This window comes from Zootoca vivipara, chromosome 12 (assembly GCF_965207765.1).
Source record: "Zootoca vivipara chromosome 12, rZooViv2.hap1.1, whole genome shotgun sequence".
NCBI lineage: Eukaryota > Metazoa > Chordata > Lepidosauria > Squamata > Lacertidae > Zootoca > Zootoca vivipara.
The window spans coordinates 22,358,035-22,384,943 of record NC_142595.1 but is presented as its reverse complement, the minus strand read 5'-3'; the positions used below and the strand labels follow the sequence as shown (position 1 = coordinate 22,384,943).

The following is a 26,909-nucleotide window of genomic DNA, read 5'->3' as shown; positions in this document are numbered from 1 at the left end:
GGGGAGCTGCTGCGTAGCAGCATCCAGCCAATAGCCACAAGAGAACCCCTATCCTGCACATGCGCAGTGGCGCCCACGCGCCCACGCCGCCTCGGAGGGGTCCCGGGCATCATGGCGGAGCCGGAGGTCTCATCGCAGGCTAGCCGGGCCCCGCAGGCTAGCGCTCCCTCGGTCTCCACAGTGTCTGCAGCCACGGCTCCGCCGGTAGTGGGTGGAGGCGGAGCCGGAGGAAGCAGCAGCGATCCGGTTCGCCCGGGGTTGAGCCAGCAGCAGCGCGCGAGCCAGCGTAAGGCGCATGCGCGGAGCTTCCCGCGGGCAAAGAAGCTGGAAAAGCTAGGGGTGTTCTCAGCCTGCAAGGTACGGGGGCCCGGAGGGATCAAAAGACTGGGAATTCCTCCCGTGTACGTGGTCCAGCCATAGCTGCATCCTTTCTTTGGACCAGAAAAGATGTTGCAGACATAGATGCTGTATTTGCCCAGGATGTTCGTTTACGTTTTTAATCGCCCATATCCCAGAATTCTACGGGCAAATAGCAACAGTTGGAAATAAAATGTTTTTGGGTGTAAGGAGCTGCCTAACAAACCATGTGGCCCACACTGTCTGCTCTGATTTTCTGGTAACGGGCCTTCATGGTTTAAGGCAAAGTCTTTTGGATGATGCCTGCCTGAAATCTATTGCCTGTTGATGCCAGGGAGTGAACCTGGAATCTTCTGTTTATTATATTTTGCTCAGCTATAGCCCCATTTTTAAAATGATAATGCAGTTATTGTTATATTATGCATTTTTAAAAAACAACCATGAAATGAATCTTGAAATATGTAGTACCAGTATCTCTAGCTCAGTTGGTAGAGCATGATACTCTTAATCTTAGGGTTATGAGTTCGAGCCCCACGTTGGGCAAAAGAGTCCTGCATTGCAAGGGGTTGGATTAAATGATTCTTGTTTTCCCTTCCAACTCTTCTAAAGCCTTGTGTCTGCCCCACCAGAAAGAGCAGTACAGTACTGAGCTTTATGGCAGGAAGCATGCCCTTGGTCATAGCTGTTAATTCTAATCATGAAATTCATTTCCACAAAAAGTGAAGCTATTGCAGCACTTCCAATTGTGGTCAGTGCTACTCCAAATCATGAGTGGCCCCACTGGAGTTAATGGGCATGACTGACTAAGATTCATTAATTTCAGTAGGTCTACTCTTGAGTAGGAATAGCACTGGATACAACCCATTATGCCTGATCTAGTACTAAATATGTGGATGAATCAAAGGAAATCAGTATCTGGAGTTTGGTAATTGTGAGTGATGAAATGGAACTTGGCTTTTTCAGCTTCCCACTTCTGGTAGTTGTGCATCTCTGCCCAAGGATTCCCGTGTCTCTTTTCTGCAGTCAGGCAGATGAAGTCATTCCCACTCTATCTTTGCAAACCTCCTTTTGCAGTCATTTGCAGCAACATAGTAATATGTGTGGGAAGCGACTGTGCATTCAGTAACAGGCACCACATAGAATGGCACAGTTCTGCCTTAAAACAATGAGGGAACAGTTTAAGTTGCATCAACATTTTTGAATCCCCCCCCCACTCCCCATTTTTAGTGACTGTGATTTTATGGGAAGCAAAAATGGGCACAGGAAGAGGGAGGAAACACATTCCCATTGCCTTGGCCACCTGAGCCAACTCTGCTGTATGCTGCAGCAGTTCAGCACACTGAAGCGGTAAGTGTCTGCTCAGACGCTCATCCAAGTATAGGTACTGCCTGTCTGCACTGTGTTGCTGTCTGTGGGGTGCATGCTGCACCTGCCAAAGCACATTCTGGCACAACTGGAGCCTGATAGGGGCTTCAGAGAGATGCTATTGCATCTCTGTTTACTCACACTGGTCTCAATAAATAGTCAAATCTGACTAGCTCTATGATATGTCATCATCTGAGCTGCAATAAATTTCTGATTGGATGGGATCTCGCAGTGCAGGGAAAAGAGGTAGGTCTGTACATTAAATAAAATTTTAAAAATGGTGCAGAAGCAGATCAGAACAATGGCTGTAAATAGCCAGGGGAAATGAAGCCCAAAAAGGGGTGAAGTTTGTGTGCTTCCCCTGAAACCCACTCCAGGGTACATTTCACATCCCTAGAAAGCACCTTTTCTTTTTGCCTTAAACATGTTTGAGTGAAAATTCAGTATGGCTCTGCTTTTATTAAAGCAGCTTTTTACCTGTAACATGTTAGTTATGGTGTTCATGGATGTAAGCATTGCCCCAGTTTTTTCTACACATAGCAGCCTTGCTCTCTCTCTTTCTCTCTTTCTCCCCACTCCTCCAGGCTAATGACTCTTGCAAATGCAATGGGTGGAAGAACCCAAACCCTCCCACAGCCCCCCGTATGGACCTGCAACAGACGGTCACCAACCTCAGCGAGCCCTGCCGGAGCTGTGGGCACACGCTAGGTAACTCAGGAAGCCTCTATCTCACACACAGGCTGTTTTATTCCCAGCCCAGGTGAAGGCACTTGGGAGTCGGGAAGGGGACTTCCCCATCAAGTCTACCACCAGCAAAAGTGATGCTGTACTGTGAAAAATGCCCTTCTCCTCTGCCATATATGAAGCATCCTTTATTAGTTGCTTCAGACATCTCGTGGAAATATGTTTTTGCCCAGGCTTTCCCTGACCAATAAGATTGGACCCTGTTACTTCTGAATGCCTTCTTTTGGCTGTTCCTACTTTTATTTATTTGTTAGTATTCATTTTGACAGTTTATATACAGTACTGCTTAGTTATGATTGTCTCTAAGCAGTGTACAAAAAACCTTCTCTTTAAAAAAGGGACCGTGTCCCTGCTCGCTTTGCCCACCAATCCCACTTACTTTCCCCTTGGTGTGCAAAATCCCCACTCCCCCACCATCACCCCACTATCCTTATGATGAATTGCTACATGACAACATCCTTACATTTGTATTATATATGAAGATTTAAAAGAAAAAGAAAAGAAGAGCTCCTGTTCTTCGGGTGCCAAATTCCATATTGGATATCAGACAAATTTGGTGGTTAATTTAAAAAAAACCAGTTTGTTTCATTTTTATCTCAGCTTATCTCCAGCAAACCCAGGCCAGTGGACATGGTTCCCCCTTTCATTTTATCTTCATGACAACCCTATGAAGTAGGTTAGGATGAGAGGCAGTGACTGTCTCAAAAGTCATCCAATGTGTTTTGTGACTGAACTCACTGCCCTCTGTCCTACTTCAATACTCTGACCCAGGCACCCCCAAACTTCAGCCCTCCAGATGTTTTGGACTACAATTCCCATCTTCCCCAACCCTGGTCCTGTTAGCTAGGGATCATGGGAGTTGTAGGCCAAAACATCTGGAGGGCCGCAGTTTGGGGATGCCTTCTCTGACCACTATACTGTACAGCAGGGGTGGACAGTGAGTGGTGTTCAAATGTTTGTGTGTATCATCTATTTATGACAGTTATACCCTGTTCTGTAGCCAAAAGAAGTCTCTCACAGTGGCTTACAAAAATCATTACTAATATGGTGCTGGCACTGCTCACGGTTTAAAACGGGACCAAGAACTTCCAAGAGTGGCCAGATGCGGTCTTCCAGGCCTTGAGACTCTCCCTGGGCCAGCCCCCCCCCCTTAGGTCACACCCCTCACCAGTCCTGCTCTACACCCTCCTTGACTGCTTTGCTTCTCAGAAATGTGGCCTTGAATTCCCTAAGTGGAGGTGTGTGTGTTGAAATCTCTGATTGCTGGCATGTATCGTACTGTACAAAGGTAAGAGTTCCACCCATTGCTTAGATTTCATTTGGCTTTAGTCACACCCACCGCTGGCATGTTGGCCCCCAGAATGTTGCCTGCAACGGAATGTGGCCCTCAGGCTGGAGAAGTTTCTAAAACTCAGTTTCCCAAACTTGGGTTCCCCAGCTATTTTTGGGACTACAATTCCCATCATCTCTGACCACTGGTCCTGCTAGCTAGGGGATGATGGGAGTTGTAGGAAAAAAACCAAACAGCTGGAGACCCAAGCTTGGGAAACCCTGTTCTAAAAAGACATGGCATGTGAAGAAAAAGGAGGAGGCCAAAAGGAGTTGTAGTGCAGCAACAGCTGGAGGGCCACAGGTCCCCCTTCCCTCCTGGACAGAATCTTGCACATAGCAGACTTATATAATGTAGAAAGCCCCACCAGTTGCTAGATAAAGAGAGTCTCTGGATGGTGGTGGGGTGGGAGGTTGATGGATGGTGAGCCTTTGTTGTGCTCCATCCCATTTGGGTTTGACCATGACCTGATTTCTCTCACCTGCCCTCAGCTGACCATGTGTCTCACCTGGAGAATGTCTCAGAGGACGAGATCAATCGGCTTCTGGGGATGGTGGTAGATGTGGAGAACCTTTTCATGTCAGTGCACAAGGAAGAGGACACAGACACCAAGCAAGTTTATTTCTACCTGTTTAAGGTGAGCTCAAAGAGGAATAGTGCATTGCAAAATGTCCACAGTGGTGGTTGGGGGTTTTCAGGGGGGGCGGGGGTAGGGGGGGAGCAGAAACTCAGCTGACTACAAGGAAGTTCTCAAGATCTTTTAAGTGGCTGTTTCACACCAGTGCTTTTGTTGTTGGTTTTTAAACTGCATTTTTAATTTGTTTTCAAGAAGTACACACAGAAACAAACCTTGAATATATAAGCTTGGAGTAAGTTGATGTTTTAGGGATCTGTTGTTGATTTTATCCTTATATGTTGTACTATGCCTTGCTGTGTTTTTTTAAATGAAAATGCAGATTATAAATTCGTAAATGTAATAATAGCAAGAGTGCTCCCAGAATACATAAAGTATGGAAAGGAGACTGCAGCCACCACCCTTGCAATGTGTCTTAGCAGTTCTGCAGATCAGCAGGGGCAAGTCCTGCTTTTATTTCAGAGGGTGTGGACTTGCAAAGATGGTTGCATGAGCTTTGTGTCTTGATACCATTTTACATTTGCTCAAGATCCTATGCTTTCCACTCCCCTGCCCCCAACTTTGTTGTTGTTTTGTTTTCCTTGTCATATTAATTCCCATATTTCCTTGTCTGCTTAATCGTGACAATAGTTGGCTCTGAAATACTAATGCAGAAATAATTGGAGACTAGTGGGGGAAAGTGGGGGAGCCTAGGAAGATGTCTTGCGTTGAGCCAGACCACTGGTCCCTTGAGTTTAGCATTGTCTACTCTATGCCAAGGCTGGGCAGCCTATGGCTCGCCTGTTGGCGTTGGGCTACCATCCGGTCATCTCTGACCATTGGACATGCTAGTTGGGGTTGCTAGGAGTTGGAGCCCAGCAGCACCTGGAGAGCACAGGTTCCCTAGCACTGGCTGGCAGCAGCTCTCCAGTCTTTCCCGGGCCTACCAGGAGATGCCAGGGTTTGAACTTGCAATGCACTGGTATGGACTTGTTGTGCACCTTAGATGGAAGCAATTCCGAACAGATTGTGGACATCCCACATACCTTGGAACGTTTTAGACTAAGGTTACCAGACGTCCCCATTTCCCGGGGACAGTCCCTGTATTTACAGATCAGTCCCCATGCAATATCCGTTGAAGTTGAAAAGTGTCCCTGGATTCATTGGAAAAAAAATCTGGTAACCGTATCTTAGACAGAACTAGTAAAACCATCTGAAGGAGCTTGCCAGCAGGATTTGAAATATGAGCGACGGAAGGAATAGAAGAATATAGTATAGACGTGTTGGTATAAGAGAGAGAAGGTATTGTACAGCGGGGGGGGGAGGAATTAAAACAACATGGAAAATGGAGTGGGAAGTCAAGAAAATATAAATCTGTCAGAGGGTCGTCGTGGCTACTCTAGAGTAACTCTGCTTGAGTCCAGTTTGTCTTCAAAGACGTTTATTGTGCTAATTATTTACAGTGTAGAGACAGCTTAAAAATATGACCTCATCCCGAATCAGAATCCGGCAATGGCGTACGTCTGTTCCTACACCAGCAAAGTAGTCTGGGCACCCCAAAACGGCGCCCCCTTGACCTGCGTTGCGGTGCTCTCCTCATTTCTGGCGCCGGAAGGAGTGATGCCCTTTCAGTTTCCTTCCTCAGCAGTCGGTTCCCTGACTGCAGTGTTCCCAAGCGTCTGCCTGCATCCCTCCGCCTCCGAGCTTTCCCATTGTTCTTCACTCTGATTTCTCTCCCTCTCCGAGTCTCCTCCTCCCCCTCTGGCTGCTCCAGAACCACTGGTGCTCTCTGTACTTGATGAGGTGGACGTTAGGATGATGGGGGCTGGCTCCCTGTAGGGAGTCCCCCTTACAAAATCTATTAGTTATTGAAATATATATGTCAAACTTTTGAAAATTCAATAAAAGTTTATTACCAAAAAAAACCCCACAAGGAAATAATGGGTGATTCCCCTTCCTTTTTTCTTGAGGTTGAAATGATTTCTTTCCCCCCTCTCCACAGCTCCTAAGGAAATGCATCCTGCAGATGAGCCGCCCAGTTGTTGAGGGCTCACTCGGAAGCCCCCCTTTTGAGAAACCAAATATTGAACAGGTAAAAAAATGCTTTGAGAGATGTAAAATGCCAGGGTGCATCTTAAACCCAGGGTGCATCTTAAACCCTAACCCTAACCCTGTGCCTAGAGGAAAAAAGGCCACCATATTCCCCTCACAGAGCTACAATTCTCAGAGTAGTTTTAACTAATCCCTCTTCACTGGGAACTGTGGAAATGGTTGCTCTGTGGGGGAACTAGGGAGCCTCCTAACAACTTTATAAATCATAATAATTTGGGGGCGGGGTAGGGCTCAGATGACAACCCAATATGCTAGAGACCCCCACAGAAGTGTAAAGCTGCTAAAGCTCACCTGACCTTCTGTACTCCCCCTCAGGGCGTCTTAAACTTTGTGCAGTACAAGTTCAGCCACCTGCCCCCTAAGGAGCGACAGACCATGTTTGAGTTGTCTAAGATGTTCCTTCTGTGCCTAAACTACTGGAAGCTGGAAACGCCGTCTCAGTTCCGCCAGCGCTCCCAAAATGACGATGTGGCAACGTACAAGGTTAACTACACCCGGTGAGCTGAGGGAAAGGGGGGAAGCGAAGAAAGCAGAGCCCAAGTCTTAATTTATGTCAGGAAGTTTTCAATGTTTGACGTTTTATTATGTTTTTATATGTCCTGGAAGCCACACAGAATGGCTGGGGAAACCCAGCTAAATGGGGTATAATAATAATAATAATAATAATAATAATAATAATAATAATAATAATAACAACAACAACAACAACAACAACAACTACTACTACTATTAGTAGTAGGGCTAGTAGTAGGGCTAATCTCCAATGACTCATTTGCATTGTCAAGTGTGGTTTGGTGACTTATAAATATGAATGCCTCTGGGCAATTGCATTTCCCTATTTCCTGAATAACTACCGTACAGCAAAAAAAACAACAACCCTCCTCAGTGCTTCTTAGGTGGGAGCCAGAGGTGAAGGAGCTGATCCTGCAGCATGCAAAATCACTTTCCACTCATCAGTGGAAGAAGTCATAGCGGCCGCCCAAACTGCGCTGTCTTAATCATGAAAGCTGCAGGGAAGGAAGGGAGTATTTGGGAAATTCTGGCCTCAGCAAATTTTCTCCCCCCCTCTTGCCGCCTACCCCTGTCGGCTGATTTTTAAGAGGGCGTCTGAGATGGCCTGTACTCGTTCTCCACCCGTGACGGTGCTGGATTGGTCCCCTAGTCCACACAGGCAGAGAGTGAATGGAGGACTGCATTGATTCAGTTGTATGTCAGGATTCTGCCCATTCACCTGGAGGCATGTGCGCTTGGGGAGGTAGAGGAGGTTTTTGAGGAAACCCAAGTTCGGAAAGAAAATATTGGGAAACACTGCCGTGACCTAATCCATTTCCCCCTGTTGTGCTAATAAGTCCTCGCTGCCTGTGATCCTTCTCTGGCCTCCCCTCACCCTAGGTGGCTGTGCTATTGCCATGTCCCCCAAAGCTGCGACAGCCTCCCACGCTACGAAACCACCCAGGTGTTTGGGCGCAACCTCCTCAAGTCCACTTTCACGGTAACTCGCCGGCAGCTGCTGGAGAAGTTCCGCGTGGAGAAGGACAAGCTGGTGCCAGAGAAACGGACCCTCATCCTCACCCACTTCCCCAAGTAAGGCCAGTTCCATGAAGCTACAGGAAAGGGGGACATGCAGCTTCCGCGGGTTGGTACCCAACTTGAAATTAATAGGCTTGGCTAGCGTAGGGTCTACTCTGAGTAAAATTTAGCTGGATACAACACTTTGGGTGAAAAATGGCAGCTCTGAGGAGTCTGAAGGCATATTTCCCTCACAGAGTTACAATTCCCAGAGTTCCTTGGGAAGATGGGTTGATGGTTAAACTGCTCTGAGAATTGTAGCTCTGTTTAAAGTGGTGTGGCACTGACAGGGCGCCAACTATAGGGGGCTCTGGGTGCCCAAGCACCCAGAAAATTGTTGTGAGTTCTCAGCACCCACACTGCAGGACCCCCCCAGCACAACGTCCGGTGCCTCGGAAAGCACCGGAAGTCATGTCCAAGGTCTCGGAACCTGAATTCTGGTGCCACCGGAAGTCAGGTTCCAAGGCCAGGGGGTGCACATGATGTCATATCGCAGCATGACATCATGGGCACCCGTAACCTGGGGTCCAAGTCAGCTCCCCTGGGCACTAGTATAAATGTACACCACAGATGAGGCCTAAATCTGGTGCAGGAGTGGCCAGTCCCAATTTCTCATTCACTTTCATGATACTTTGGCTCCAGCTCATGCATGGGATTATTCTTTGGTGACTTGGTGGCCTGCTAGGTTAGCCATCTCTTTAGCTTCCTGGGGGGTGAGGCAATTCTGGGGGCCGGTACATTGCTTTTCCCCAATGACCTCTTTTGACCTGTTTTCAAAAAAGATGTGAGAATGGAGGCTTGAGGGAGACTCACTCACAGCTGCATAAGGTTGAGCATCGTCTCCATTTTTTAAAGGTGGGGTTTTTAACCCAGGTGGGATTTTAACCCAGGGCTAAAGCTTGAAGAATCCACCCCCACTACATTGACACTGGGGTTCATGAGACTCTCCTGTATATGTTTTGCCCTGCTGATTCCCCTCTATTTCTCCCTGCCCAGGTTTCTATCCATGCTCGAGGAAGAAATCTATGGGGAGAGCTCACCAATCTGGGAGGCTGACTTTACTATGCCAGCGTCAGAAGGAACCCCACTTGTTCCCCGGCCAGGTATGTATCTCTTAGAACCCTTTTTTGGCAGCCGTCTGTACTCATTCAAACCTGTGACACAGCCTTACGCCGAGTTGGCTTGTTGGTAAGCTCCGACTTGCAGGAGATCTCCAAAGTGTCAGGCAGGTGTCTTGCCCAGTCTTGCTACCCAAGGTTGTATTAAGTGGTGGTTTGTACGTGGTGCCTGCTGCAATCAAAAGGGGGAAAAAACCCACACCTATAGGTCTGCTCTGAGTAGGACAACCCATAAATTCCAAAGCAGCTTTCTACTGATTGGGCTGTGTGGATTGGGCTCTCTATTCCCTATTCATTTTGTCTCAAGATCCTGAACATCCACATTACAGCAGTCCAATAAGAATCTATAAACAACCATTGTGGGTTTAGCTTTCTTTAAAGATTCAGTCATATCCTCCAGCACTGTAGGAGATCCTGAAGCACTCAAAGCTGATAGACAGACACCCGAAGGTAGCATGACTGGAGAGGGATGCAATTCAGCACTCGTGGGTGGGTGCTATCTAAAGGTAAAGGGACCCCTGACCATTAGGTCCAGTCATGACCGACTCTGGGGTTGCGCGCTCATCTCGCATTATTGGCCGAGGGAGCCGGCGTATAGCTTCCAGGTCATGTGGCCAGCATGACAAAGCCGCTTCTGGCAAACCAGAGCAGCACATGGAAACGCCGTTTAGCTTCCCGCTGTAGCGGTTCCTATTTATCTACTTGCATTTTGACGTGCTAGGTTGGCAGGAGCTGGGACCGAGGAACGGGAGCTCACCCCGTTGCAGGGATTCGAACCGCCGACCTTCTGATCAGCAAGCCCTAGGCTCAGTGGTTTAACCACAGCGCCACCTGGTCCTGGGTGCTATCTAAACCTTAGTAAAAAGGGGTAACCATGCATGCCACCCTGAGCCCCTTAAAATGAGGTAAAAATAAAGGTGTAACGGTGTAAGTTGGCTGCTTGTTGTGGCTATACGTTATGTACTTGAGGCAGGTGTGGGTGGGTCAAACGATTCCTCCTGCATTTTCTGCTGCATCTACTTCGCGTCTTAATAGGGCTGTGTGTTCTTGTTTTTTCCGTGCAGCAATCAGCACCGTTCCTGCAGCCAGCACTCCGCTTTTCAGCAAATCTCTGAGCTGCAGTTCCTCCTTGGCTTCCATTAACCTGGATGGCAGCTCATTGGATTCTGTGCCAGGTAAAGCCTGTAGTGTAGAGGTATCTGGAGAATGTCCAAGCCAAACATCTTCAGTGAAGGGCTTAATAATAAGCCCTTGCCCAAAGTGTTTCTTGAACAGCCACACAAGAGTTTTGTGAACTCAGAAGGTTTTCTACTGAATTGAAAGCTGTTGGTTCATCCCTAGCCTCCTTGAGCCTGGGGGCACAGCTGGAAATCCAAGAAACATGAAAAGAAATCCTGCTAAATCAGGGAAATGACCCATCTAGTCCAGCATTCTGTTCTCACAGTGGCCAACCAGATGCCTTTTGGGAAGCCTGCAAGGGCAACTTGAGTGCAAGAGCACTCCACACTTGAGGATTCCCTGTAGGTAAAGGTAAAGGACCTCTAGACGGTTAAGTCCAGTCAAAGGCGACTATGGAGTGTGGCGCTTTTCAGGCCGAGGGAGCCGGCATTTGTCCACTGACAGCTTTCTGGGTCATGTGGCCAGCATGACTAAACCGCTTCTGGTGCAACGGGACACCGTAATGAGTGCCAGAGCGCACGGAAACACCGTTTACCTTCCCGCCATAGCGGTACCTATTTATCTACTTGCACTGGCGTGCTTTCGAACTGCTAGGTTGGCAGGAGCTGGGACAGAGCAACGGGAGCTCACTCCATCATGGGGATTCAAACCGCCGACCTTCTGATTGGCAAGCCCAAGAGGCTCAGTGGTTTAGACCACAGCGCCACCCGCTCCTGGGAATTCCCAGTACTGTAACCGGCATTCAGAAGCATACTGCCTCCAGCGGTAGAGGGAGAACATAGCCATCATGGCTAGTTGTGAAAACTGTGAAATCCCCATTTCACAGAAGAAAAACTGGTGATGCTCAGAAGCCACCCACCCACACTCCAGTGAGAGGCAACCCACAAACACACCCCAAATAAATAAATAAATGAAAACAGACAAAAGAAAACAGGTAACACCCCCAACCAAAAACCCTTCCTTTTAATAAATAAAGATAAAGAAACATTGGGGGGATGGGGGCCTTGGTAGGCATAATCTAAGGCAGGCATCCCCAAACTTCGGCCCTCCAGATGTTTTGGACTACAATTCCCATCTTCCCCGACTTCTGGTCCTGCTAGCTAGGGATCATGGGAGTTGTAGGCCAAAACATCTGGAGGGCCGCAGGTTTGACATGCCTGATCTAAGGGATCTGTAATGCCCACGAGGCCAAGTATTGTTTCACTTGCAATCCATTCCTAAGCTATATTTAACCGTGTCTTAAATTTGACCCTGCGGCTCAAAGCCACCTGTCATGTAGGAGTAAAATCCAGAATCAGATTTATGCATATGCTGTATGTTAAAAAAGAGTTAGAAGTTAACGTTTCTAGGAGTTACATCAATCCCTTCAGCCTACTATAATTTTTTTTGGCATAGGCGTAGATAGAGCCTGAGGCCTGTTTCCTTTTCCCTGTCGCACAGGTGAGAAGAGGAAGCTCCCAGAGAGCCTGACGCTGGAGGATGCGAAGCGGATTCGCGTGCTGGGCGACATCCCGATGGAGCTCGTAAATGAAGTGATGTTGACTATCACAGATCCAGCAGCCATGCTGGGACCTGAGGTATGGCAAGCAGGAGGGGCATAAAGGAGTGGATATTCACCAACCTTGTGGGAATCAATTATTAGTCTGAGGGACACGTTCTTTTTGGGGCAACATTTCAGGTTTCATAGGCCACTGCTGGCCAGGGCCAAAGGCAAAAGTGAGCAGATCATTGAATGTAAATTTTACCTTTGTGCAGCAGCGCTAGGTTTTGACTCGCACTCAACTCACTCCTCTTTATCCTCCATGCCAGGAAGCTAAGGGGCATTCATTGACACATTCCAGCCAAACAAAAGACTTTTGAGAAGAGTGCAGGCCCCTCAGCAAGGGGTGTGGCCTGGGGAGAGTGTGAGGCTAATAGAAAGGCTTAGTAAGGCACATTGGCACAAAATACAGCAAACCAATCTCAGCAGTTGTCACGCCAATTGTATGGTTCAGTTCCGGCCCGTCGCATGAACCCAAGCAGCTCTTCAGCCCCAAGTACTCATGGAACTTTAGGGGGAGACTTCCTGGGTTGAGACACATGAAATAACATTATCTTGAACTAGTGCTTTTTTGGTTAAAAACAACAACAAGAGGTACTGGTCCTCGTACACCAGTGTGGTGTAGTGGTTAAGAGCGGTGGACTCGTAGTCTGGTGAACTGGGTTTGATTCCCCGCTCCTCCACATGCAGCTGCTGGGTGACCTTGGGCTAGTCACACTTCTCTGAAATCTCTCAGCCTCACTCACCTCACAGAGTGTTTGTTGTGGGGGAGGAAGGGAAAGGAGATTGTTAGCTGCTTTGAGAAAGGCGGAATATCAAGTTCAAACTCTTCTTTATATGTGGAGGAAAGTGCCTAAACCTAAGAATGATAATACACACACAGAGCAAAGAGTGTAGCATAATGAAAAAGAATAAACATATCAAGAATTCCTTGGCTAATTAAAGCTTGGTGTTGCCTTCGATTTGCATTCCAGTCCACATACACTTCCCAAAGATTCAAGGAAAACAATTTTCTCTGACTTTATCTTCTCTTAATTAGTTTGTGGCGCCTTCGAAGTTGTTTTTTTCCCCCAGGTAGGCAAAGCCATGAGTCAGGTCACAAGTTAACCCCATCATCCACAGACCACATACAGGTTTTAATTTTTTTTATTATTTTTTAATATAATGGTCCATTTCCTTCAGACCTTGCATGTTAGCATTAACAAGTTCCGCCAGTGTTCTGTTTTTCCTTCACTCCCAGACCAGCCTGCTCTCCGCCAATGCAGCCCGGGATGAGACTGCCCGCCTAGAGGAGCGCCGCGGCATCATCGAATTCCATGTCATCGGCAACTCACTCTCGCAGAAATCCAACAAGAAGATTCTCATGTGGCTGGTTGGGCTGCAGAATGTATTTTCACACCAGCTGCCTCGAATGCCCAAGGAGTACATTACCCGTCTGGTTTTTGATCCGTAGGTTGAGCAACGGCCCTGGTTCATCAGTGGTTGGGGGTAGGAACGGGTGTGTCATAAAGACAAGTGCTGTATCAACAGCACAACACCAGCCCCCCCCAAAAAAATCATGAGTCTTTAGAATTGGGGAAACTTAAAAATCAGTGCAGATTTATCAAGAAAAGTCTCGAAGGCTATGAACGTAGGGACTTGTTTCCAGAACTTTCAACAAAAGGTTTGCCACCAAATCAGGATGTGAGCTGAGCCTCTGCTCAACAGCTTAGTCCAGTGGTTTTCAACCAGTGTGCCATAGCACCCTGGGGTGCCTTGAATGATGGTCAGGCGTGCCGCGGGCAACACTGTCCTTTGTGCCTCTTTCCTTCCCTCCCTCCTCTGATGCCCTCTTGCAACTCCCAAAGGCTTGCACAGCAATTCATTGCAGCAGCCCTGGCTACAAGCTCCCCAGATGAACGGTGCTCTGGCGGTGGTCAGGGGGTGCTTCCCAGGCCCCTGTGGGGCAGTGTGAGGAGGCATCTCTCCTTGGGGCAGGGTGGGCAGCTCAGAGACCAGGGGTGGCGGCTGCGGCTGCCCAGAGGACTCCCGGGGTGTGTGTGGGACTGCCAGCTCTGCAGGCAAGGGGTGACATAACTGGGCTCCTGAGCCCCACAGGGGTGCCGCAGAAAGAATGTAATTGGTCAAGGGAGCTGTGGACTCACAAAGGTTGAAAACCTCTTGCTTAGTCTCTTCTTTCCCCCTTGCTGTGCTGTGCAACATCGTTGACCGGACACAGTTCCGTCGCAGCGTTCTGTGGTTGACCCTTCCTGCTGAAATGCCACCTGATTGACAGAAGAAAACCATGCTTAAACAGAAAATAATAATCCACAATTCCTTTCTTTTAGTGTTCGGCGCAATATATAGCCCAGCGCCCGACACTGCTGTTTCCATCTTAACCAAAAGGCTATTTTTAGGTGTTAGAGCAGGGATGAGGACTCACCGTGGCCCCAGTGGTCAGGAGCTGTAGGGAGTTGCTGAGAGTTGTACCCCAAAAACACCTCGATGGCCACTGGTCCCCCCCATCCCTATGTTAGAATGCTTGTGAACATTCTGCAGCAGCTCACTCTTCCTGGGTTGTAGGCAGAGGTGTTTGTGCCATACTGCCGGCAGTGCCTCTCTTGTCTATTCTAATAAAAGGACAGAGGGTTTATCCGCGTTTAGGCTTAACCTTGTGTAACAATCATTCCTGCCTCCCTGGATATTTCAGTTTGTTCAGGTGGAGCAAGGAAAACAAAATAAGATCCCTCAAATTTCCAGAATTCTATAAGAGAAGCTAGGACTGTTAAAAGTGGGGGGGGGGAGAGATTGTTTGCAGATTACGGGCAGTCACCTATTTATTTATTTATTTATTTATTTGGTGCATTTAAAATACACTTTTTTCTCCAAGGAGCTCAAGGTGGTGTCCATTCTTCTCCCCCTCCTCATCTAGTCCCCACAACAATCTTGTGAGGTAGGTTAGGCAGAGAGGCAGTGGCTGACCCAGGGTCACCCAGTGAGCTTCATGGCCAAGTGGGGGTTTTGAACCCTGGTCTCCCACGTCCTAGTCTAATGCTCTGACCACTATGCAACACTGCTGTATATTCCTTTATTCAATTCAGTCCAGGAAAGGTATAGAGTGGGATGAGAGAATAATGATGCTGCTCAGCATTCCCCTCATAGGAATATAGGAAGCTGCCTTATACAGTACTGAATTAGTCTGTAGGCCCATTTTGCCCAGAATTAGCTATGCTGACTGGCAGCAGCTCTCCCAGTATTTCAGACAAGAAATCTTTCCTGGCCCTACCTGGTGATGCTAGGGTTTGGGCCTAGGGCCTTCTGCACGCAAAGCAGATGCCGTGCCCCTGCGCTACGGCTCTTCTGCAGTCCAGACGCTTCCATTCGTTGCTTTTCTTTTCTTCACAGCAAACACAAGACTCTGGCACTGATCAAGGATGGCCGAGTGATCGGCGGCATCTGCTTCCGAATGTTCCCTACCCAGGGGTTCACAGAGATTGTCTTCTGTGCTGTGACGTCCAATGAGCAAGTCAAGGTAGGGTTGCTGGAGGTGGATTGTGTTGCGATGTGGGGTGTGTGTGTGTGTTATGTGTTATGTGTATGTGCGAGTCTACCTGGCCAGGAAGGGCAGTAGTCCAAGGCAAGGGGTGGAACTGAGCTCTACAGTAACATTTGAGATCCTGCAGTCGATTGTAACCAAGTGCAAAGCATCCAGAAAAGTGTGAGCAAATTTAGAAAGCGTTCACCATTCCCCCCTCTAACCATATTGCTGTCGTTGTTAATAAAGAGGTTGCTCTGTGAATGGATGGGCATATTGGGCAGGAATATGGGGAAAGGGATAGGCCAGAAATGGGTTCCTACAAGTAATAATAATAATAATAATAATAATAATAATAATAATAATAAATTTAACTATACAGTGGTACCTCGACTTATGAATGACTCGACTTATGAATGTTTCGAGTTATGAACAGAGTTCCATCCGCCATTTTGGATGCGGTTTAGATAGGATTTTTTCGATTTACGAAATTTTTTTTTAATCCCCATTGGCTTCGACTTACGAATTTTCCAACTTACGAAGGTCCGTTCGGAACGGATTAAATTCGTAAGTCGAGGTACCACTGTATAACTTTTAGAAGACACCTGAAGGGGGCCCTGTCTAGGGAAGCTTTTTAATGTTTAATGTTTTATTATGGTTATATATGCTGGAAGGTGTTCAGAGTGGCTGGGGCAAACACAGTCAGATGGGCGGGGTACAAATTATGATTTAATTCCAAGGGACTCCAGAATTATCCCAAAAAATGGCTGGGTTTTAATGTCCCGCTCAAGCAAACCACACTTCACTTATATGCATGTTGTCTCTACATACCTGTACAACTGGGACCTGCAACTTACTATGTGGCATTCTGCTGTTCAGGATTCCCCTCCTATCCCTTCCTGGTTTTCTTTCCCCAATAGAAAACATTACAATGATTGCTCAGAAGTATTGCTTTTAGCATGCTCAGTCCACACTGAACTGTTTCCTATCTGGTATCTGAAGAAGTGTGCATGCACACGAAAGCTCATACCAATGACAAACGTAGTTGGTCTCTAAGGTGCTACTGGAAGGAATTTTGTTTCGACTACGTCAGACCAACACGGCTACCTACCTGTAACTGCTGTTGGGAGATTCATTCCCCGTCTGCAGTCATAGGTTTATTCTATATCATATGACTGTATGTGTTTTGTTCCCACAAAGTGGATGTGACGTAGACAGGATGTTTGTCTTATTGTGTTCCTAAGTGGGACTGTTGTCTCCTTTGTTCTTTCTCTTTACTGGCTGTGATGCTAGAGAGAGGGAGCCATAATGTAGAGCTCCCAGTTTGTTTATATGTAAATAAAGCAGTTAAGCCTTATTTACTGGCTTGTGTGTGTTGTGCTTCACGTTTGTGAGAGCAATCGCAATATGCTCTGTGGGTCCAGTCTAACAACTGGCCCCCAGGGACGGCTTAATGCCATACGAGTTTGATAGTTATGTATCTATCTACCTATTATACTGATAACTCCCTTTAAAAAAAGATTCTTAATGCCAGAAGAATAGTAATTTAATTTCCTCAGAATTTTAAAATTCCCCCCTCAGAATTAATTGAAAATCAGTGGTAACGTAATGTGCCCATGCTTATGGCATTCACTGTTCCATATTTATTACCTCAGAATTTCTTTACCGGTCATTACTTACCTCAGAATCAATTTTAAATGGAACTCATTTAATTTTTTGTGATGCTTAATGATACCCTGGGTTTTCCTGCATGACTCCTCAAGTCATCAGATTCTTTCCTCCCCAGTGGTTTGCCACTCTCATTATTTCCGCATTCTCTCTTATGTCTCCTTGCAGGGTTATGGGACCCACCTGATGAATCACCTGAAAGAATACCACATCAAGCACAGCATCCTGTACTTCCTTACCTATGCTGATGAATATGCCATTGGCTATTTCAAGAAGCAGGTACTACAGAATCGCTGGTGAAGATTTATATAGAACCAGCTTTTGCCTTCATGGTTCCATAAAGAATTCAGAAGTGGCTCTCCAATAGTCTCTGTGACAGGACTTGCAGTGAATTTATCATGGTTATTGAAATCTTGTTCATTCTGTTGTTGAACTGAGGCACTGTCAAGCAATTCCTTATTAATGTTATGAGGTATATTGCCACATGGTACTGCTTTGAAACTCAATTTTGTTTGCCAATTGCATTTATTACCGCCTGTAGTTTGATGTATTAGGTTGGACGCAGACTTAATCAGTTGTTTTTGGTTCATGTTAAAATCAGTGGGGCTTAAGTAGTGGCTAATTTGGTAGGGCAAAAGTGTTGTGCAGCTAACTCAGGCCCCATTTAGAGCAGTCACAACTTCCTGGGAACTGTAGTTTGTTAAAGGTGAGAGTTGTTAGAAGACCCCTGTTCCCCTCATGGAGCTACAATTTCTGGAGTTTCTTGGGAAGGGGGATTGAATGTTACACCAGTCTGGGAATGGTAGTTTTGTGAGGGGAATAGGGGTATCCTAACAAATCTAAACTACAGTTCCCAGGATTCTTAGGGGGCAGCCATGACAGTTTAAAAGTGGTGTGATACTGCCTTAAATGCATAGTGCAGATGGGGCCTTAGCCTGGTTCCAAGCTGTTGTTATGTTGGCTGCATTGACAGTCTTTTCTGTTAGCTGCTTTTTGGTTTCCTTTTGAGAGAGAGAGAAGTGAGTGGTTACTATTAAGTGAAATGAAAAACTGCCACCTGAACCTTTTCATGCCTGGCCTGTGGGATTGGGAAGCTCTTCACAGTTCTGTGGTGAAAGAAAGATCACAGTTGCTCCCCAGAGGACTTTCAACCTCGAACAGAAAGGCACAAGTCAGGGCCGGCGACTGGGAGGACCTAGTGCTTTTTTTGCTAGAAAAAAATATTTATGAGGTGCCGGTACTTGTGGTGTTAGAGTGTTGTGAGTACCAACACAAAATGGCTGCCAAGGGCAACAAAAAAAGAGATGTTGATACTCCATACCAATGAGTTCTTCCACATAAAAGAGCCCGTGTATGTCTGTGGGGAGACGAGGCATTCGCTTTTGGGCAGGAGAAGTCCGCGGAGCTTTCAAAAGCAAGTATTTGACTCTGAGCCTGCGAATCTCATACATATAAATGTGAGCTTTGACATGCTCAACGTGTACCAGACTAGGTATGACTTCCTCGGTGCTCAATGCCAAAGACAGCATGCGTACATTTTGCAATGCAAAAGGTGGCTGTTTTGCACAGAGCTAATTGAGCAACCTGGAGCCTTGGCTTTTGAGTCAGCATTCCATTCTCATAAGGACTAGATACTTCCATTGTGTTGGGGAGGAAAGAGGGAGCTAGGGTCAAAGCTTTCAGGCGAGAGAAGGGCACCATCTCAGTACATGAATAGGTTCGTGCCTCTCTTTGCTAAGGTGGTATTATTATTATTATTATTATTATTATTATTATTATTATTATTATTATTTGTTCTGAAAAATGAATGGACCTTTCATCTCTGGCCTCCAGGGCTTCTCCAAAGACATCAAAGTCCCCAAGAGCCGATACCTTGGCTATATCAAGGACTATGAGGGCGCCACCTTGATGGAGTGCGAACTGAATCCCCGGATCCCTTACACAGAGCTCTCTCATATCATCAAGAAGCAGAAGGAGGTGAGGAGGTAGAAAAGGAGGAAGGTGAAATGTGCAATTGTGCCCAGAATTCACTATTCAGAAGGTTACCAGTGGCTGCTTCGAGGAGGGGCTGTAGATCAGTGGTAGAGCATCTCAGCTCAGTCCCCAGCATCCCCAGGTGGGAAGGACCTTTACAGGAGCCACTACCTGCCAGTGTAGACAATTCTGAGCTATAAGGTCCCAATGCTCTCATGCTGTAGAAGGCAGTTTCCTGTGCACCCCATCCTGAAGTACAAATTATTATGAAACAAAAAACGCCACGTGCTGTATTTGTGTTGAATTCGGAATGTCACCAACCCAGAGAAACATGCCTTTTTGATTCTGGCCTGTCGCCCGCTCTCTGCTCTGCAAAGACACAAGTTTAACAAGCCTTTAGTTGGGTGGTCCATTACGGCCTTTCCCCTGGAGCTGGTCCTGCAGGGGTGTGCTGTGGGGGTTGCAGTCCAAGCTACACCACCTGCTCTTTTCTCCCTACAGATCATCAAGAAGTTGATAGAGAGGAAGCAGGCCCAGATCCGCAAAGTCTACCCCGGCCTCACTTGCTTCAAGGAAGGTGTTCGGCACATCCCTATCGAAAGCATACCAGGCATCCGTGAGTGCAGCTGGGTTGTAGCTGGGTAGTATTTGGGAGAGTGGGCAATTTAGGGTGATGACTTTTTTACAACCTCATTTCCCTGTATCATAATTTGATGAGCTTTCATTAAAGATTAGATAAAATCTTACTTTCAAAGAGATTTGATTAAAAAAAAACCCTCACGCACAAAATGATTTTTAAAAAATTATTTATCAGTTTTTTGACCATTTTTGAAGTCACTGTAAGCAGATATAAAATTGAACCCAAGCTTTAGAGTCACATATATACAACATTATATAGGGTCATCAAAGACACAAGGAAGCTTTTTGTAGCTGCAGTATCAGTATAGACGCCGCTAGAGGACGATGTTTTGCTACCTCTCCTGTAGGTTCTTTTTCCAGCATGCCCGGCAGGGTCTGCTGGCTGAGTTTTGAGGTCCCAAAAAGGGGCTTTTACCTTGCGCAGGTGTGACATTTGTATACCCTATGTTGCTAAGAACACTCCCCATTGTGGAATGTGGTGTTGTGTCCAAATTTGATACGAAATATATATAGAATTGTTAATACAATTTTATGAAATGGTAAAACGGCATACAAAAAAAAAATCAAAAACGGTTTGTGCGTGACCTTTTTTAATATTTCAATGGAATATACCTCATTTTAGTCATTAATAGGCAAAAGTTCATCCATTTGTGCTACAGGAAATAATTTTTGAGGGAAAAAATGAAAAAGTCATCACCCTAGTGGGCATGGCTTGTGGCGATGTATCAAGTAAATGTGAATAGTGCTGGGATGGGAGCAACTTCTTGCATGGTCTCTGGCAGCTTCCACCCAACCTGTGGCCTTCCAGGTATTCTGGACCCCAGCTCCCATCAAGGCCCAGCCAATGTCTCCAGTTGTCAAGGGTGATGGGAGTTGTAGTCCAGCAACAACCATCCGGAGCGCACCAAGTTGGGGAAGGTTGAACTTGGGCGTGTCTTTTTCTCACCTTGCAACCCTTCACTGCTTTCAGGCATCAGGGATTGCCACAATGACAAGCTTGTTGAAAGGGTTCTGACTTGGGGCAAACAAGATGCCCTTGTTAGGTTCTTATAAGAGGATTAGACCAGTGTTTCCTGAACTTGGCTCTCCAGCCGTTTTGGGACTACAACTCCCATCATCCCTAGCTAGCAGGACCTGAACTGCAGTCCAAAAAAAACTGGGAGACCCAAGTTTGGGAAACACAATGGATTAGACAAATAAATGGAGGACAAGGCTGCCAATGGCTAGTAGCCACAATGGCTATGTTCTGTGCCACTGTCAGAAGCAGTATTCCTCTGAATACCAATTGTTGGGAATTGCAGGTGGGCAGGGTGTTGTTGCACTCATGCCCTGTTTGTGGGGTTCCCACAGGCATCAGGCTGGGCACTGTGAGAACAGGACGTTGGGCTAGATAGGTCATTGGCCTCATCCAGCAGGGCCCTTTGTACATCCTTGTGAAGGCATGGTGGCAGATCTCTAGCAGAAGAGGCCAATAATCTCCTCCCCATTGCCACCACCATGATGGCGCCATACTCCTCTGTTCTAAAGAGGTACCTATTTCAGCGGCTTCATCACCTCTCCTCCAGAGAAGACCAGCCAAGGAGTGTGTGGTGTGTAAGGGGGCAGCTGGAGGTAGAGGGCCTTTTGTGATCCCCAGCAGGTCCCTAATTTGGGGTCACATGGGCTGTGTTTTGCTTTTTTTAGCTGTGTTTTCTTCTCATCAGAGTCTGGTCAACAGCCAAGTATAAAACTGGAGAAAATGTTTTCCCCAGGTGACACTGCAGACTGGTGAATTTTCAGCAAAGGACACCTTTTGGGGATGTGACCTCAGCCAGCACTCACTCATCTGGGATTAAGATGGGAGGAATGCCTGTGTTGGAAGATAAAAGACACAGGGAAATATGAAGCCCAACACTTCTGTGTATAACACACCCAAAATTAAGAAAATCAATATGGGGGGGGGGGGAGATCACTCTGAGTTGTTGAGGTTTTTGGAGGGAGGTCGCCCTTTTGTTGGGGAAGTCGCTGTGACCAATCGCCCACACGCCTCGCCACAGCTGCCAATCGCATGCCGCAGTCCCTGCTGATTGTCCACCCACCTCGGTGCAGCCACAAATTGCACGCCCGCTCTCCACAGCTGCAGCCAATTGCCCGCAACCCCCTCTCTGCATTCACTATCCATATATAAGACGGACCCCAAATTTTGCCTAATTCTTTTTAAAGGAAAACATTATCTTATGTGTGGGAAAATGTGGTGTTTTTACAAATTGACTCTAGCACTGTGGGGACTGCTGCTTGCTTGCTTGCTTGCTTGCTTGCTTGCTTGCTTGCTTGCTTGCTTGCTTGCTTGTTTCTGAGCTGGTCCTGGGTCATTTGTTACTTTTGTAATGATATGGGGACTCTCCTTCCTTTCCAGGAGAGACGGGATGGAAGCCATTGGGGAAGGAGAAAGGGTAAGTCGTGTGGCAATTTTCATGTTCTCCCCCTCGCAATGCTTCCTCTCTCTTGCAGCAGCAAGAACTTGGCCCTACCTTAAGAGAGTCATTCAAATCTCTCTTATTAGCTGATGTTGTAGACTATGAATTTATCTTGCAGGAAGGAGCTCAGGGATCCTGACCAGCTGTATACAACCTTGAAAAACCTCCTAGCGCAAATCAAGGTGACTTGTCTGAATGACAATTTGGGGTGGGGGGACGGTGCAGGGAGTTGGTGGTGCAAGCAAGAAGATTTCTCCAGCTGATGTAGCAGAGGAATAGTTGCATGTTACAGTCCTAGTTTCTCAGTACAGTGGTACCTTTAGTTATGAACTTAATTCATTCTGGAGGTCCGTTCTTAACCTGAAACTGTTCTTAACTAGAGGTGTGCTTTCGCTAACGGGGCCTCTTGCTGCCGCTGGGCCGACAGCACATGATTTCCATTCTCATCCTGGGGCAAAGTTCTCAACTTGGGGTAACTCTTCCAGGTTAGTGGAGTTTGTAACCTGAAGCGTTTGCAACCTGAGGCATTTGTAACTCGAGGTACCACTGTTTTGCCCAACCCACACTCAACTGCGGAAATATATCCTTGCCCAGCCCATCTTCAGAATATGTTTGGGGCATTTTTGGTTTGTGCGTAACAGGGGTGACAAACTGAATCCCTTATTCCCCTGCCCACCAGAAGGCTAGCTTTGACGAGGTGGGTGGGAGTGCTCACCTGTCAATCACCTGGCATCAGGTGATTGACTCACCTCCCAAAGTTCAAAGGGCATCACTGTAAGTGTGCGTCAGCTGGTCAGTAGTCCCTGACCACTGGTCCTGTTAGCTAGGGATGATGGGAACTGTAGTCCCAAAACACTTGGAGGGCTGGAGTTTGCCTATGCCTGCACTAGGAGCACACCTTCAGAGGAGCTCTCTGCAGCAGCCTGCAGAGGAAAGAATACTGCATTTGAAGGAAGCAGTTTGAATCAAAACCACTTCCTCTGTGGGCTGGAACGGGACCAAATTGATCTTGATGATTAGGCTCCTGCGCTGGAGGTTTTCCGCGGCTCACGGTGTGAATGGAGGCAGATTGTGGGTGGTGTAAGGGCCTTTTGTTTTACAAGTTTTGCAAGATGCACTAAGGTTTTTTTAAAAAAAATAAATTTAAAAAAAGCTGTTTTGTTATAAACGCAAACTGAAAACTTTTTCAGGCTCCAGCCCACTTATTATTGTTTTTCCTAGCTTTTTCTCTGGCCTTAAAAGATCAACCTTCTTGCTTAGCTCTTGTACACATATTTTAACAACAACAACAACAACAACAACAACAACAACAACAACAACAACAACAACAACAACAACAACACTTTATGAACTGGAGACCGTTTCCAAAATAGATTAAAAGCCGTTAAAAAAAAAATCTAAACAGGGAGAATAAATCTATTCCATTTATTAAAAGCGAGGTTCATAATGTGTGCATGCTTTTGAGTTACGCAGAACTTTTCCTCTGGCTGGATGTTTAAAAGGGTAAAAAGGGATAAGAGGGTTTTAAAAATTGTTTCTGGCTGAGTCCTGCCCTCTGCCAATATAACCGTTTCTATTTTTAATTTTCTTTTAACTTCTAGCCAGAGGACTGTGTTACTTGAGAAGCTTGCACACCATGTTGTGAATCTCAGTTAGTTCTAATAAACATCTTTAATCTCTCTGTTTTGGAAAGGTGGTATCAATGTTCTAGCTAACTGGCTCTTTTTCTCCCTCCTGGCCAGACCCATCCCAGCGCCTGGCCGTTCATGGAACCGGTGAAGAAATCTGAGGCTCCTGACTACTATGAGATCATCCGTTTCCCCATTGGTAGGTAGTTTGACTTGGCTCTTGGTGGGAGGATTGATCAAAGTAACATGGAGTCAGTATGGCTGTTGTGAAAATATTTCAGATGGCAGAATCGATGGAGATTAGTTCATGGATCGTAATAGTGCCACAGGGGTGAGGGGTGTGGATTTCAAATTCCTGAGACTTACCGCTTTTCTGTTGAGTGCATTAAAAGAGTTCCTAACTCTGCTGAGGGCAGAAATGAGCTTAGAAAGGTAAATTCAGTGTGATCTTGACATTTTTGGCTGCATTCACTTGTGTATCTGTGGTTATGAAGAGGTGGAAACTGTTGTTCATTACATACTGCATTGTCCCCGTATAATCTTCCTAGGGATAGATTTCTCCCCCCCCCCAAAAAAAAAAAACTTCAGAGAATTTCCTTCTTACAGGAATACAAATTGTCATTTGCTGATGGAAAGGGATAAACACACTACATAACGTTTTTTATTGCTGTAAATATTTGCACTATAAATTTTAAGCATTATCATACCACTTGAAACAGTTACAGCTTCACCCCCAATGCATCCTGGGAACCGTAGTTAGTAAGGATTTTAAGAGTTGGTAGGATACCTCTATTCCCCTCATAGAGCTTGCCGCTCTCAGAGTGGTTTAACAATCAACTCGTCTTCCCAGGGAACTCTGGGAACTGTAGTTCTCTGAGGGGAATGGAGTCTCGTAACAACTCCCTTAACTAACTACAGTTCCCAGGATGCCTTGGGGGAAGCTGTTTATAGTTGTATGATACAGCATGGGGTCCATTGTGCTGGGGACACCTGTGCTGAAGTGTACTTATTTGTATTTCTGTATTTTTGTGATGACTAGTAGCAAATAAATCTGACTAGCACCTGAACTCAGAGCAAACAGCCACAGACATCTCTTAAACAGCCCTGCTGTTCTTGTTATAATTTGCTTTTGTGTCTTTTTCCTCTTGTGCCCCCTGCTCCACCTGGTCTATTTGTCACATAAGCTGCTGCCCATTTCTCTTGATGATGAACAGAGCTTCATGAGCAATGAAGCCATGCATTATCCACATTTTATTTTACTATACCCTGCAGACATTCCAGAAGGCTAGCTTCATTAATCTGTTGCCACAAACCCAACAGAGGGTCTTGTGGCACCTTTATGGTGGTATACAGCGAAATAGTGTGCAAGGATTTCCACTGGCAATACAGAACTTTCTCCTCCCTCTTCACTGTCCCCAAATCTGTTCCAGGGGTTGGGAGAAACCCTAGAACAGATTTAGGGGGCTCCTGGCGGGGGGGGGGGTTCATTGCACAAGCAGAAATCCTTGCACTGACAGAACTACAGTGGTACCTCGACATCCAAATGCTTCGACTTCCGAAGGTTTCGACTTACGAAGTCGACAACCCCGGAAGTTTTTTCACCACACGCGCGTTCTGTGCCTGCGCAGAAGTGGCGCACGCAGTACGTGCATGCGCAGAAGTGCTAAATCACGCTTTGCGCATGCGCAGAACAGGCGCTTCAACATCCGAAGACCTCGACTTACGAAGAGCGCCACGGAACGGATCGTCTTCATAAGTCGAGGTACCACTGTATTTCATTACTGCTCTGTTGAATAAAGCTCAAATCACATTTATTACTGAAAAGGCTTTCTGAACCATTTCATCAGATATCTCAACTGTGATCCTAAACTGGTAGACATATATATGCATGTGGCTGCTGAGTTTGGAGAGGAGTGAGATCAAAGTACAGTGGTACCTTGGTACTCGAATGGCTTGTCTTCCGAACAAATCGGCTCCCAAACGCCGCAAACCCAGAAGTAAGTGTTCCATTTTGCGAATGTTTTACTGAAGCCAAATGTCAGATGCGGCTTCCGATTGAGTGCAGGAAGCTCCTGCAGCCAATCAAAAGCTGCACCTTGGTTTTCGAATGGTTTTGGGAGTCGAACGAATTAAGTTCGGGAACCAAGGTACCACTGTACCAAAAAAACAAAACAAAACAAAACCTCAGTGGCAATTATATATAAAAGCAAAATGGTTCCAGTGATAAATGACAAAGCAGTGTTGTTGATAACACAAACATTCTGGTGTACTGGTAAGCTAGATGTGATAAAAACCCACTATCTTGATTCAAGCCATGTGCAACAGAATGGATGAATTGTGATTAGCAGTTTCCAGCTAGAATCTCCCCTTTAAAAAAAAACTCTTTTGCACTGGTGATGCTTCCTGCATAAGTGACCTTCTCCCCTCCAACCCCCTTGCCTCCTCCCCTGCCTCGTCAGACCTCAAGACGATGACGGAGCGGCTCAAGAACCGCTACTATGTCACCAAGAAGCTGTTCATCGCCGACTTGCAGCGCATAATCACCAACTGCCGCGAGTACAACCCCCCCGAGAGCGATTACTGCAAGTGCGCCAACACCCTGGAGAAGTTCTTCTACTTCAAGCTCAAGGAAGGGGGCCTCATCGACAAGTAGTAGCATCTGGGCTTATTCCCTCCCACACACACCTCCGTCCTTCCATCTTGTGGGAACTCTCTTCTGGCTTGTGGCGAACAGCTGGCCGCTTCTCTGCTGCCTTTTGCCGCTTCTCACGCACAAACCACATGTGGGGTTGGCTGGATAAAAGAGCTTTTCCTTTTATGTGAGGGGGCGTGGGATGCGCACGGGTGCCATCTCTGTTGCATGCTTCTCCTTGCCCCTGAACAGACTGGGATCTGCCATCGGCCCTCTTGAATTTCCGAGCCTTATCACTCCATCTGTTGGGTCTTCCTTCTTAGAAGAGAGTCGTGTGGGAGTAGTCTGGGAGATCACACGAAAAAAAGATTCTGAATCCTTTCATTATGCATCTGAAACATGTATCGAGGGATGTGAGAAGCCCTCTTCCCCGCCCCCATTTTTCCGTATATGTCTGTGGGTTTTCTTGTG

The 26,909-nt window shown here is 46.6% G+C and overlaps 1 protein-coding gene across 1 annotated transcript; it reads left to right on the top strand.

The window, feature by feature from the left end:
- The first annotated feature begins 81 nt into the window (after window positions 1-81).
- On the top strand, window positions 82-26,909 carry KAT2A (lysine acetyltransferase 2A). Its single transcript, XM_035136327.3, has 18 exons — window positions 82-357; window positions 2,307-2,430; window positions 4,288-4,433; window positions 6,412-6,501; window positions 6,837-7,018; window positions 7,914-8,105; window positions 9,087-9,193; window positions 10,273-10,383; window positions 11,828-11,964; window positions 13,168-13,376; window positions 15,312-15,438; window positions 17,278-17,388; window positions 18,943-19,086; window positions 19,585-19,699; window positions 22,118-22,154; window positions 22,297-22,360; window positions 23,921-24,005; window positions 26,266-26,909. Exons 1-18 carry the CDS (start codon window positions 112-114, stop codon window positions 26,457-26,459), a joined length of 2,421 nt encoding a protein of 806 aa, XP_034992218.1. The 5' UTR covers window positions 82-111; the 3' UTR covers window positions 26,460-26,909.

What these genes read in the sequence shown, in the direction of transcription:
- KAT2A (XM_035136327.3), top strand. Translation starts at nt 112, where the DNA reads ATGGCGGAGCCGGAGGTCTCATCGCAGGCTAGCCGGGCCCCGCAGGCT. An exon ending in CCCACTTGTTCCCCGGCCAG is followed by an intron (nt 9,194 to 10,272) that starts GTATGTATCTCT and finishes TTTTCCGTGCAG; the next exon opens with CAATCAGCACCGTTCCTGCA. An exon ending in ACCTCCTAGCGCAAATCAAG is followed by an intron (nt 22,361 to 23,920) that starts GTGACTTGTCTG and finishes CCTCCTGGCCAG; the next exon opens with ACCCATCCCAGCGCCTGGCC.